At 33.5% G+C, this 14,491-nt stretch overlaps 3 protein-coding genes across 3 annotated transcripts; 2 read left to right on the plus strand and 1 right to left on the minus strand.

The window, feature by feature from the left end:
- Positions 1-3,878: 3,878 nt before the first annotated feature.
- LOC120217400 (CTD nuclear envelope phosphatase 1-like) lies at positions 3,879-4,835 on the plus strand. The gene has a single exon (XM_039214508.1). The coding sequence runs from the start codon at positions 3,879-3,881 to the stop codon at positions 4,833-4,835; it is 957 nt and encodes a 318-aa protein (XP_039070439.1).
- Positions 4,836-7,335: 2,500 nt separating this feature from the next.
- LOC120217712 (heat stress transcription factor A-4a-like) lies at positions 7,336-9,567 on the plus strand. Its single transcript, XM_039214785.1, has 3 exons — positions 7,336-7,854; positions 7,909-8,215; positions 8,313-9,567. Exons 2-3 carry the CDS (start codon positions 8,000-8,002, stop codon positions 9,306-9,308), a joined length of 1,212 nt encoding a protein of 403 aa, XP_039070716.1. The 5' UTR covers positions 7,336-7,854; positions 7,909-7,999; the 3' UTR covers positions 9,309-9,567.
- A 508-nt stretch (positions 9,568-10,075) lies between these two features.
- Positions 10,076-12,088, minus strand: LOC120217714 (transcription repressor OFP5-like). The gene has a single exon (XM_039214786.1). It carries the CDS (start codon positions 11,549-11,551, stop codon positions 10,289-10,291), a length of 1,263 nt encoding a protein of 420 aa, XP_039070717.1. The 5' UTR covers positions 11,552-12,088; the 3' UTR covers positions 10,076-10,288.
- Between the last annotated feature and the right edge of the window lie 2,403 nt (positions 12,089-14,491).

Genomic DNA, 14,491 nt, shown 5'->3' on the forward strand with positions numbered 1-14,491 from the left:
CAATCATAGTCTTAAGCACTTACTTGGGTTGTTTAGTTGTTTTTGCCTTTTACTTTTAATATCTTAGAAGTTGGCATCATTCACCACTGTTTTTGGACTATGATGTCGATTCCTTGCGAATCTTTCGTTTCACATTGGATTTTTCTAACGATAGAAAAATTAATATATTTAGTTTACTTACTATTAACATAATAAATTAGTCATTTAAGATCACACAATGATCATATAAAAAAAATTATAAAATCTAACCAAATAGAATCGAACACAAAATAAATAAAAACATATCCGACTGTATCGGTATACGAAACATAGAAGGGAATCAAGCTATTAAAAAACTACCGACAAATCACAAAACAAAGTCGTGTGACGTGAGGAAACTATCAACAAACGCAAATCACGTATCCAAATACAATCTGAGGGTCCAAAGCAGGGAATATTAACATGATAATAAATATGCGCCATCTTGATCAGCTTGATAATATCAAATTCAACCATGAGAAATAGGATAAACAAAAACAATGGTCAAACGACCGAAAACGTGCCAAAAGACAGAGAAAATATGTCATAAAAGTAAAATTATTGGAAATTTTTAAAAAAGACACAATATAATAAAATAAAGAAAAAACAATAAATATCGTCAATGACCAACACTAAGACTGATGTCGTCTTTCGTAACAAAAATAAAGAAGAAAATATATTAATGACGACACAAAAAAGAGAGAAAAAAAGCTTCCCCTAAGACTTGTTTAAAATATTTAAAATAATTAGGATCAAAATTTAAAAAAAATTAACTTTTAAAAAAATTAAAACTATATACACATTTAATCGGATAGAGGGGATAATGAATCTAAAATCTTATGTAAATTAAGACAGGGACAAGATAATTTACTTTGATCCGTTAGATGAGAATGAGAAAGAAAAACTTATGTGATTATGACCCTTTAAATGATTTAGGTTAGTTATTGGTTATAGGCCCATTTAATTTAGTAGTTTATTGGATCAAATAATTCCGGTACATAGCAACCTATAAACAATTATATTAATTTGCAATTCCAACATTTAGTAATAATATCCACTTGGACTACACATATTTCTGAAAAATCATACATAGTTAAAACGTCAGTGTGCACAAACTCTTGATATCATAATTGAAATATCCCATAAAATATGATCCATCAATTTATTAATATAAAATCACAGCGATTTTTGTCATATTTATTGATAACAAAATTTATGATCATAATATCATCAAAGTTGATGATATAGATCAAATATTGATGTATAACATGTAAATTGATTTAAGTCATGTTTATTTTTAATTGATCTTATTTTATGATTTAAAGAGCTTAAAACCACTTTCTAGTAAAGTCACAATAGAAAGTCAATATCTTTATTTTCAAAGTATTCAATGAAATCAATATGTACAGAAAATAAATGTGAGCTTGTCAAGAGCATAATTGGTGGCCACACCTATTGAGAGCTTAAAACCACTTTCTAGTAAAGTCACAATAGAAAGTCAATATCTTTATTTTCAAAGTATTCAATGAAATCAATATGTACAGAAAATAAATGTGAGCTTGTCAAGAGCATAAGTAAACCAGCAAACTCTCACTAAAATGGCTCATCGCATTGTTTAATAACATCCATATGAGCCATATGCTCAAGAAATACTTTTGGTGGCCAACACCTATTGAGTGGATCCATAGTTATTGAGTTCATATTGATATGCTCGATTGATATCAGATGGACATTGAAAAGGTACGTGAGTGAACAATATAGAATCCAAGGGTGTGAGAATAATATAATATTCATAGGTGTGACAACAGTATAACTTTTGAGCGGAGTGAATGTTTTTGTATAACGTCCGAAAGCATGAAATGACCATATATATAATGTATGAATTTTTATGACAAAAAATATAAGACTATCTTACGGAAACACAGATACTCTTAAGTAATCCCCATGCAATACAAAGAGACTGATTAACAAGCTGCAGTCTATCTATACATTTATCAAAGAACTTAATTCTAATGAGTTCATTAATGGAATCCATGATCTTGCATTGAACATGTTCATTTCAAGCATAATGTTTTCATATCATGCGAAATAGAACATGCTTCAACATGAAAATTATAACATATAAATCACATTGTACATACCCCATACTAATATATAACACCCAAAGCATAATTTCCATCATTTTTTTAGGTTGCAAAGTCAAAAGCACTACACAAAAATGACTGTCCCCCCTTGTTCCCATATGTAATGGGGTAAGGGGAGGTAAGATAGTAGGCTGCCCCCAACACCAGGTTGAGAGCAACTTCCGTAGAAGACCTCCGAATTATGAAATGCTCTCCATGGGATTGAGATGGCAGTTTATTCCATCGGATAGACACGACCAACATTGAGGGACCTAAAATGTCTCGACTACGTAAAACATTGAGGGAGTCAGGGATGGAATCAAATAGATTTAGTCGACCAACATCATATCCTTCAAGCTTTGCTATGTACTCAGCAGTCATGTTCACATCAAGTCTGATAAGTTTTATGTCAACGAGCCAAGCTTTATTAAGAACAACAACAATACCACACACCAAGGAATAAGGTTTGTCCGTATCAATGTCTTGGATCAGGCAGGAATCATCCGAGCTATCGATTTGGAGTTGAACTTTCTCAAATCCGTTCGCCCATGCCAGCTTTAAACCCTCTAGTACAATCTAAAGATCCGCTTGGAGTACGGATGATGACCCAAGTCTCTTGTTAAACCCCATTAGAAAAGAACATTCATGATCCCGGAAAACTCCGCCCGCTGAGGCGTTCCCGGTGATGTTAATTGCTCCATCGGTATTGAGGCAGATGGGGCAGGATGCCATTAGATTATCTCGTGGCTATTATCGGTGGTTTCAGCGGAAGAATATGTAGAAAACATAGACCGGGTTGTAAGCGATAAACTTTGGTGAAGAAAAGAGTCTGCTGTGTTTAGAGATCCATTCAAGATTTTATCATTCATTTTGCTTCCATTGAAGGGTGTTAATTAAGTTAAAATTTAAATCAATATACCAAAATAACGATAAGTGTAATATTTATTTGTTTTTAAATTCTTCTAAAATATTTTAAGGACGTTTGTCATCATCCAGTGAAGATTGTGAAATTATTAATTTTCCTGTGGTGGTATACCAAATAATAACTCTTATTAAAATGACATCTTGTTAATTTGGTTCAAAGATCCGTTCACGATGCTCGTGGCAAAGATGTTGTTCATATCTAATTTTTAATTTTATTTTTTAAAAAAACGTAAAATTAATTTGAGTTATAATAATAATAAATTATTAATCAAAATGAACGTGTATATATATATTAATATTTAGAAAGAGTGTTGTTCTCTTAATAAACCTCCTCGTATTTCAGTTGAGTTACTTGTTTTGTTAAGGCATAGAAAACTAATTCTTTGCTGCCATGCATTATTATTCAACTCCTGCACTATTGTTTCCAGTGTGGTGACAACCTTAACAAATAAAACTGCCTTATGTTCAGGACTTTAGTATTATTATTAGTATTATGGTTGAATTTTTTACTCTAAAAATGGAATATTTAAAGAATGTGGTGTAAAAATTAGATTTAAATATTAAATAATTGCCTAAATTCGTTGGAAATCCAGCCTTTAACCTTCGATGCAACTGGGATCACTGTTGTACCGAACATTGCTTCAAAAGCTTCCCCCTCGAATCTCAACTCATAGATTCTAACATCACTGATTGTGTTTTGTGTTTTTGTCTTCAAATTTTATGTGTTTTTTGTTCTTCTTTTTTAATTTTCTTGGCGACTCTCTGCACATTAATTGTTCCCAATCAGCGTCAGGTTACTACCAAGAGCAGGAGATGACACTGAAGATGATGGGAAAAAAGGTGCAACCAAAGTCCATCGTGATCGGCGGCCAGTACGACCACCGTGTTCATTATCGTAAGAGATCATCTATGTTGAAAACCAAATATTTATCCGTCATTTCTTCCATGAGAAAGTCCATCCAAAAATGCCACCGTCGCCTGGTCGAGTTTTTCTCCAAACTGGAAGGCGCAAGACGCCGAGGGCAAGGCTTCTTAATCCTTCAAACGGAAGAATCCGGCAGTGGTGGCTTCAAAAGCTGTAACAGGGCTAGACTGCAACTCGAATTCGAGGCCGATTCCTATTTGACTTCAGTTCTTGTATCAAGAAAAGACAACAGGAACCGGTTGCCTCCATTGGCTTCGGATGAATTAAAGACCATCGTTCTCGATCTGGACGAGACCCTGGTTCATTCAAGCCCATACCAACCACCAATAACGTATGATTTCGTGATTAAACCCAGCATTTACGGTCTAGAAATGAACTTCTACGTATTGAAAAGGCCCGGGGTGGATGAATTCCTGGAAGCAATAAGTAAAAAGTACGAGGTGGTGGTGTTCACCGCCGGGCTGGAGCCATACGCTTCATCGTTGCTCGATGTTTTAGACCCCAAGGGCTTGATATCTCACCGTTTATACAGAGATTCATGCAAGCAATTAGGCAAAGGAAGATACGTTAAGGACTTGTCGACGATAGGGAGGGATCTTGAAAAGGTAGTGATTGTTGATGATAACCCTAAATCATATTCTTTGCAACCTGCAAATGGCATCCCCGTAAAACGATTTGAAGGTGACATGGAAGACAGGGAATTGGAGAAGCTGAGGATGTTTTTCGAAAGACATTGCGATGGTTTTAAGGACATGAGGGATGCAGTTAAGCAGTGTTGTGGTGGTGATACAATGTTGACGCAAACTCAAGAGTTCATCAATAACCTCACAATAAAGCATATATAAACATATTTATGCATACATATATAAGTTTTTTTCCCCAAACATTGCAGAAAAAATATTGCAGATTGTTTTTACCTCTGCGATAATCGTAAACTGTAAAGAATAACTCCATGTGCACAATTTCCCCCTACTTTTAATGATGAAATCACATGGATTCTTTTTGTTTCTTTTAGAGAAGTGTTTCAAATTTCGTACATTTGATATATTTCATTTTTGTTGGCACCCAACTGTGCTGGGATGCCAGCGGGCTCAATCACTACTCTTGGACTAAAGTATAGGAGTCCAAGAACATACCCAATCTCAGGGAGAAAGGGGTGTAAATGAAACTAGTTTGAACTAATAAAGTTGTGTTTGTATCTATTTATTTTATCTTTAAAGATGTTCATCATTTATTTATTTTTAAAGATTTTTATATTTATTTAAAAATTTAATATTATATTTAAATATAAATTTTTAATATCATATTTACGTTGGTTTGATTATTTTTAAAATGTTCGTAACTCATAAAAAGATTGATTAATAATGTGTCGTTGACTTTGATTAAAAGACCCAAAAGTTCAACCCCAATGATTTACAACCCTGCCACAAAGTCAGCCGAGCCTCACATCTGTCGTTGTTTTGTCAACAAAAGCGGATCCCCCATACTAATTAGTAATTGTGCCAATGGTTAAAGATGAGAGAAGATGAAAAGTATAATTTATGTTTGAAAACGTTGCAGATACCATACAATATAATCCAGAAAGATGAGATCCCTACAAATTTGTGGGAATTCTAGAGATTTTCTCACCCAAGCATTAAATCCATACATATCTAAATGTCTTTCTCACCTAATAAAATAAAGTATATCAATTTGAAAAATGGATGATCCAAATATAATATAGTATTTATACTTTCCAAATATCTTTCGATTTATAAATTGAAGTTAAAAAAGTATATTTAATCTTATATTTTTTTTATATGTCGTACTAATGATAACACTATCCGATTGTTTTTTGAATTAACCACTGGTGTCAGATCTATTGATCGTCTAATCCATATCGGGTACTGTAGAGGCAATAACAACCCTTCTAATTTAGTTTCCTCCATTTGCAAACATCAATGTTCAAACTCTTGACCTTGCTTAAAGAATCTAGTGTCTCATCCCAATAGATTAATTGGTTTGTTGATAATATTATTTAAATTTTAATTAACTTATTTACTTTTAATATATTTAAATAGATGATAACCACGTAAGCATCACCTCGCTTTGATACTTTTAATGAATTTTTATGATGATTATTTCTATTTTACTCTAGAGTAACAATAAAATTAGTCTAAATATTTGTTTATTGATCTATATTTTTCCAAGCATATAACCCTTAACATTTTAATTTTTAATCAAAATGGCTCAGGTTAAATGAAAAACTGTTAGTGAATTAACGATTAACAATAGACAAAACACACACAACCCACATACGCTCGTTTAAACGTAAAACTTCTAAAAAGATTAATAATTTCTTTAACTAGTAAGACTAGTTTATGAGTCCTTAAACATACATTTAAAACAATATGTATCAACAACATTTAAACCATAATATAATATATAAAACTTCTAAAAAGATTAATAATTTTTTTAATTGTTAGATGAAAACTGTTAGTGAACTAACGATTAATAATTGACAAAGCACGCACACTCACATACGCTTGTTTAAACCTAAAACTTCTAAAAAGATTAATAATTTCTTTAACTAGCAAGACTAGTTTACGAGTCCTTAAACATACATATTTAAAACAATAAAAATGGAACTCATATAAACCAAAAAATTAATGTAACCATTACAAGTTGTTTAGATAGATGATTCAAACTGATAATTAAAAACAGTCTATATACCATGCATTTGTATCAACAACATTTAAAACATAATATATTTAATCAATATAAACAAATACGAGTAGTGCATCTAATATATTACATATTGGCTAAAAGAATTTCAATGTATTTCATATATATTTTTTATTTAATTTATATTTATGCAATTAATAAAAAAAAATATCGTCATCACCTACCTCCCTGAGTCAATGTCCATTTTTAAATTTCAACAACAATAGTACAGATACTAATAATAACAAATAATAAAAATTAATTTTCAAAAAAAAAAAAATAGAATAACATCGTGGTGAAAGGACCCTTAGTTTTTCTAGTCTACGCAATCCCCAAATATTCTCGAAGCAGAAGAATAAAACCCTCGAATTTCTGGAATAATCCGTTAATAGATTTCGAATTTTGGGTCTTCTTCATCATCATCATCATCATCATCGTCGTCTTCTTGTCTGCAACTTCGCCTTTTTTTCTTATATACTGTGGCTCTGGTAATAACAACTCAACTAATTATCGTGAATCATTCACCCATTTTTTAATTATTATTTCCCTTGTTGCTTTTGCTTCAAGTTGTTTATTTTTATTTTTCTTTATCTCATATTTTGTATAATAATTAAAGGGAAAAATAATGTAAATAGGATTCTTCAACTTAATGACTTTCAAATGGTTGATGGTTTCAAATTGATAACAGAATTATAATAGTTTCTTTCTTAATTTTGGCTTTGGTTCAAATACAGGAGCTTTATGATATCGGTTTCGGGTCCAGAAACTTTTGGGTTTTGGATTCTCAATTCTCTGGAAAAACTTTGAATGATATTGTAGTTTTTGATTGGAGGAGAAAGGGTTTTCTGTTTCATTGTATTTTGGACGAGAATTTAGGGACTTGAATTGGGTTTTAGGGAATTTTTGCTGGATAGATTGAAACAGCTGACATCTTTGTCTCCATTTCTAAAGGGTTCTTGATCTGGGTTTTGAGAATTTAGAGTGAAAGGTTTAATTTCTTAAGTGGTGAATGAATCTGTTGCTTTTCATTTAATAAGGTTCTGCTCTTCGCTGAAATTTGTAGACTTGTGAAGTTGAGAGTCATCTCGAAGCTTAGGGATTCTGTTTGATAAGGGATACTAATCTTTAGTTGCATATAACAGAAAGGTTGTCAAATGTTTATATTTGATTGGGATGTTTGGAATGATGATGCTGGTTTGTAAGGCTTGAGAGACCTATTTACGAGGAAATTGTTGGTGTTGGTTGATATTTGACCACCGGAACTGACGTTAAGGGGTTTGTGATTACATTTACTGGAATTTTTGGTATGGATGATGCTCAGGGAAGCTCGAGTTCGTTCCCTCCGTTCCTTACGAAGACATATGAGATGGTGGAGGATCCTTCTACCGATTCTATTGTGTCATGGAGTGCAAGTAATAAGAGTTTCATTGTATGGAATCCGCCAGAGTTTGCAAAAGAATTACTTCCAAGATTCTTCAAGCACAACAACTATTCTAGCTTTATCAGACAGCTTAATACATATGTGAGCCACTTGTTTTTTTGTTGTCTTATTTATGATTAGTTAGGAAAAACAAATTTCTTGTTGTTACCTTAATTGAACAATTACCATATTTTTGCAGGGTTTCAGGAAAATTGATCCAGAACAGTGGGAATTTGCGAATGAGGATTTTATAAGAGGTCAGCCTCATCTTTTGAAAAACATACACAGACGCAAACCGGTTCATAGTCATTCCATGCAGAATCCCCTTGGTCAAGGAGTTTCTCCATTAGCAGAATCAGAGAGGCAGAAATTTAGGGATGAGATTGAGCGACTTGAGAATGAAAAGGAGTCGCTTCTTTTAGAGTTAAAGAGGCATGAACAGGAGCGACAAGGATTTGAGATTCAAATGCGGCTTTTGAGGGAGCGTTTGCAAAATATGGAACGACGCCAGCAAAAAATGTTGTCTTCCGTGGCTCAAGTCTTGCAGAAACCAGGTGTCGCCATAGAGCTGACACCACAATTTGTGGCCAATGACAGAAAGAGAAGGTTGCCTAGAATAGCTTACTTATATGAAGAAACTGGGATTGAAGAAAGTCAGACATGCGGGTCCCTAACTGCTAGAGAGAACGCAGATAGCGCGTCATTGTCCAACACGGAGCCATATGAACAATTAGAGTCGTCCATGGTGTTTTGGGAGACTGTTGTACGCAGTTTTGGTCAAACTAGCATTCAACTTAATTCAAACCTAGAACTGGATGGATCGACAACCATTGCGGAGAGTCCTGCGATATCTTGCATACAGCTTAACATTGATGCTTGGCCTAAATCGCCAAGGATTGACATGAACTCTGAGCCTGCCACCGTTGTTACTTCCGAGCCGATTGCAAGGAAGGAACAAGCTGTGGGTACCAGTGCACCTGCAGCAGCTGGTGTCAATGATGTATTCTGGGAACAATTTTTGACTGAAAATCCTGGTTCTACCGATACTCAGGAAGTCCAGTCGGATAGAAAAGACTCGGATACCGGAAAGAACGAGAGCAAACCTGGTGATCATAACCGATTTTGGTGGAATATGAAGAATGTAAATAACCTTGCAGAACAGATGGGGCATCTTACACCTGCGGAGAGAACTTGATATTTATTGATTTTTTTTTCTTTCTTTTTCTAGCTTTGGATGCCTTCAATATTTCAGATGTAATATATTTAGGTATTATTGGTTTGATATAGGAATAAGTAGATAATAAATGCTTGACTTCATCTTGCTATGCTCATATGTTCACCTCTCTTGTTCATTAGTCTTTAGACTTTTGGTGCTATGTAGCTATACCGATTGACATGGCCATTTTTTATTGCTTCACATATTCTTGAGAAATAAACGTCAGTTTTAGTGTATCTGTTAGAATCAACCGTGTAGAAATTTTGTTTGTTTAGAAATATAGTAAAGAATAAATCTGAGGAATCTTTGTAATCTCTATTTCTAGATACATTTTTAACATAAAAGTTATATTAGAAGTTAGTAATTTTTTATTTGAACTCTTATAATCTCCTAACTTCAATATCATATTTTTATTTCATTACCACTTTTATTCTCTCTCCTTTATTTCTTTAGGTTACAACATAGTATCAGTTTAGGATTTGGTCTCGATCAAGGAAATTTTCACTCTTTAAACATGTGACCCTACTGGTTCAACTGAGATAACCAAGCCTAAATCTTAGTCTTTTATAATAATAGAAGATAAATCTTAAAAGTCATTATAATCACTATTTAAACTACTATAATTTCCTAAATTCAATAATCATCTTTCTCTTTCATTATCTCCTTCATTCTTTTTCTTTCCATTTGTTTATTTTCCTTAGATTATAACAGTATCCTTGAACTTTGCTTATGATGGTGCAAAACGAAGAAGCATTATAACATGAGAAAAGTAGAGGAAAACCTGTCCAAGAACTTTGATTACAATTGAGATATGGATACAAGTATGCAAGGTTTCAAACTGTGAATTTAAAACTAAAACTGTAAATCAATGCAAATTAAAAACATCTTTTGCAAGTATAACATTAGAAACTAGGAAGCCATTTACAATTTTGGTCATCATCACTAGAGAAAGATATTGATCAAAAGGAACATCGTTCATTCTGTGAGTTTATTTCAGAATTGGCATGACCCATGTCAAACCATACCTGCTGAAACACTTTGATGATGAGATCATGGTATGCATCAGAATTCAGTGTCAGATAACAAGCCAAAAGTTCCTCTAGTTCTTCTGGTTGACTGATCCTGTTCTCCCTGATCATCTCCATCATCGAGTCTCGAAAATCCTTCTCCGGATTGAACGAGCATTTCACCATGGCAAAGTTCTCCAAGTCTGTTCTTTGGCTAATTGTGCTGTGTTTTTCTGCCTTCATCTTCAGTTTGGCCTTCTTCATGTCTTCAAGAGCTTTCATTTTGGAAGCTATTCTTGGAGAGAAAACCCGGACCTTGTTGTTATGCTTCATTCTCCTCCTTGGTAATTCTCTGCTCATGTAAATAGATTTCCTCTGTTTCGGCTTTTCAATTTTCTTTTCTTTCCACTTTCTCCCCTCTGAACTAACCTCTTCTGGAGAAAATACATCAGTCTCCGCCAATTTATGAGCTTTAAAGGCGTAGTCTTCATTGATTGTTGTTAAATTGGAGGCTCTTAGATTCATGGTACAAGGATATTGATGTTTTCTCTGATAATCACCCTTTCCCAAGGTGTTCTTTTCCACTGATCTTGCTGATCTATGCTGTGCTTCACCTGATTTGTATTGTCTATTCAACCTTTTCTCTTCCATGGTTCTTACTCTTCCATTTGTCTTCTTCGAGTTCGAGTCTATCTCCATTGTAAACCTGCTCCTCGGTGTCTTGAGTATTGTCGAATTCTCTCCTTTGTATATATTGATATCAGGTAAAATCTGCATATCCCTACGAAACATTGCATTGCAAGCCATTCTGTTGAATGTCTTAGCTTCCTCTTTTTCCTTTATCCTTGTAGCATTCGATCCGCAGGTTCGACAATTCGAGGGTACAAAATCGAGCTCATCATCTGAATCGTACCAATCCGATCGTGACACCGTTTTACTAGTCTTGCCATCAGCACTATCTTCTCCAAATGACAACCTCCAAAAAGCCTCAGCATCACCATCACCAGCAAACTTTGATGAGCTCACCGACTTGGAATTCTTCATCTCTTTTTGCTTCTCCTTCACAGGTTTTGCTTCAGAATCGATACTCATTCGCTTGAACGATGAAAGCCATGTGGTGGGGAGCACACGAGAAAGCGAAGGAAAACGAGATGAGAACGAGGATGAGAAGGATAAAGATGAAGATGAAGAAGGTTTGTTTTTTCTCCACTTCATGTTAAAAAAAACCTGAAGAAGATTCCTTGAACCTGTGTCTTTGAACAACAACTATTTGATTCTCTGAAGGTTTAAGAGGCAGAAAGAAGGTGAAACTGATGAGAAAACTGAACTTCCATTGATAATGGAAGGTTCAAGCAGTTAGGGGACAGTTAGACTGTTAAATAGGAACGTGAGTTTCATACTGGTTTTAGTGCCAGTTTTTGTGGGGTTCTCTTTTTCAAAAGAAAGCCCCGCCCTTACCCTAAATCATGTGACCACTTTGCTAACCTTTTTTCCACTTTATGGTGTTTATGCTTTATACTTAATGAGAAATTTATTCTCAGTAGGGAACCCTATGGAAAACCTCTTGGGGGGTCCCCTACCTGTGGGAACAAATCAAGTTCATTTATGAGAAAACAACCCATCAACTCGAGGTTACATATTTATTGCCTACAATTGCTAACAGCTGCTTAGAGAGCTTTGTTGTGGCTGCAGACAAGTTTTTGTGATCTGGGTAATTCTTTTTTGCTTTGTAATAATCTGATATTTTGACATACTATTATGTTCTTTGGTGAATTTTAGACTTATCTCTTCAGTCCTTTTCCCCCACTTTTGTAAGCAAAATGCTGTGGGCTGTTCCCCTCTCTTTAGCTTTTATAGGCTTTATTTTTGCTTCCGAACGTCTTTTCCTCCACCTTTGAATGTCAAACTTTGTACAATGCATTCAAATGGTCTGGTCTGGTTTGGTCTGTGTAATGAACACGACACGATACGAACAAACTATTGAACTAGTCAGCTCAGTTGGACCTATCTCCCTGGCTCCTTGTTTCATTTGACAGAGAGAAAATATGGAAAATTAAAAGGAACTGCTTGGGTTTCGGAAAATAAGAACCATGTATCCCTTTGCTAATGCATTGAATATATATACACACATATACTTCAACTGCATCCTCCTTTTGTCATTGAATTTCCTGAATCAAATCCTCAAGCTACAAAGTCTTTGAGTTTACCATAAATAAGACAGCAAGTGGCAGCTGTTTTCTTTCTCGTTTCCCTCATCAATCAATTATTACAAGTAGGAATGCATTCAAAATTGTTCCTTGCTTTTTCCCAAAATTGAGACTAATTCGTTAACAAGGTTATTTGGATCAAACAAAACCAGCTATCTTAATCGATTAAGTCAATGCTTTTAATGGCTGTCGTTTATCAAGCACCGACCCCCATGTGATATTCTTACAAGGACTTGTTGGCAATTAAATTGATAATGGATTGTTGAAGCAAGCTTGATGTTTAGGTTGGCTGAAATGTTGTTTATTGTTTTCCATTCTTAGGGGTTCAAAGAAAACAGCAATGGTCCCATCTATGGGGATTCCACAGAGATGAAAGCTGTGGTATTTTACTTAGGTTGGCGTCTGTCTTCTTTTCAGACAAACTGAACCAATGTACCTAGTTTTGGTTTTGTAATAACAAAACAAAAGTTGCAGAAATTGGTATTTATGAAGGTTGTTATCATTTCTATGTATATGTCAGAACTGGATTTCTTCCATGTGAAGGGGTCATTCATGTATTTCAGCTAAGAACAGACTAGTTTTGAAATCTCTTAATCGTAGATTAAATAGGATCTGGATATAAAACGACTGCTCCATTAGGACAGTTCTGCTATCAAGTGCCCGAGAAATGATCATAAAACAGCAGCATTTGGTCCTGGTAACGGTTCCCTTGCTTTGGACAGAGATGCATGTATGGATAGATAATTTATCAATTATCACTACATAAAAACATCTTCGTGTACGTGTCCATAATGGATATATTCTTAAATTTTTAAAGATTTCATGAATTTGGAGCGAAGCATTTCTATTAACATTATTGATAGGAGAAGTAGGTTACGGTGGTTTTTGGCGGTTTATCTTTCTGGTTTTATCAGAGAATTAAGGAGATTGTTCAGTAGAGGAAAACGAGAGAATAGATAAATTGAAGAAAGTAATAAACAGTTGAGAGAGATCAAAAGTTTGATCTGTCTTTTTCCAATTTTGTATAATGATTTATATATAAATCTTCAATGGGTTCCAAGTAAAGTGATGATAAAGTGGATCGAAAAATATAAAACTCTAAAATTTCAAAAAAATTCTAAAAGCTTATAAATTTAATAGATAAAATAAAAAATGACGAAATTATAATTAAACATGTGTAAATATTACGTTAATAACATAGATTGACTGTTAATCAACCGAAAGTTTACATTTAACAGGATTTGATTTAATCAAAAATTAAAATATGAAAAACTAAAATACTCAAAAAAAAAAGTAAAATACAAATGGCCATTTTACAAATTTCGAGAATATTTTTATCATTATACCTTCTTTTTATTATACTTATCGTCCAAACGGTTCTCTTTTTCCAAAGGTTCAAAAGGCACAATGGATGGAACCTAATAATTAAGAACCGATAGGATATATTAGTGGGTTTTGATAATATAAATTTACCCATTAACACCGATCAAATCACTTTATTGATAAAAAGGATAATTATTATTTTTAGAGATTATAGGTTCGAATACATTATTTAAAAGGATATTTGAATATTTATTATTAAATAGTTGAAATTCTTTTAAATATATACTACTTTATAATCACTACTAATAATTCTTTTTTTTAATACAAAAATAAGCGTCTAAATTTTATCTCGAAAAACGATTTTGTGTTTAAAGAAATTTTTGCTAAAAATATGTGTTTAACATTTTCTTAATTACACTTTTAGGTATCTATCGTTATATTTTTAATTTTTCAATAATAAAAATATTATTTTTTTAAAAAAAAAACTTAATTTATTTATAAAATCCCCTCAATTTTTAATGATTATAAAGAAAACTCTAAAGAACTAAAATATCTCGTTTCATTTTCCATTACAAACCGTTACTTGTCATCTCTGGCCACCATCGTCATTGAACAGTTGAGTTTT

Source organism: Hibiscus syriacus, unplaced genomic scaffold, assembly GCF_006381635.1.
Source record: "Hibiscus syriacus cultivar Baekdansim isolate YM2019G1 unplaced genomic scaffold, ASM638163v2 tig00110187_pilon, whole genome shotgun sequence".
Taxonomy (NCBI): domain Eukaryota; kingdom Viridiplantae; phylum Streptophyta; class Magnoliopsida; order Malvales; family Malvaceae; genus Hibiscus; species Hibiscus syriacus.

Excerpts from the sequence above, each read along its gene's own strand:
- LOC120217714 (XM_039214786.1), bottom strand. The coding sequence starts at position 11,551 with ATGAAGTGGAGAAAAAACAAACCTTCTTCATCTTCATCTTTATCCTTC.
- LOC120217712 (XM_039214785.1), top strand. The coding sequence starts at position 8,000 with ATGGATGATGCTCAGGGAAGCTCGAGTTCGTTCCCTCCGTTCCTTACG. Across the intron at positions 8,216-8,312 it reads TCAGACAGCTTAATACATAT|GGTTTCAGGAAAATTGATCC; the intron begins GTGAGCCACTTG and ends ATATTTTTGCAG.
- LOC120217400 (XM_039214508.1), top strand. The coding sequence starts at position 3,879 with ATGACACTGAAGATGATGGGAAAAAAGGTGCAACCAAAGTCCATCGTG.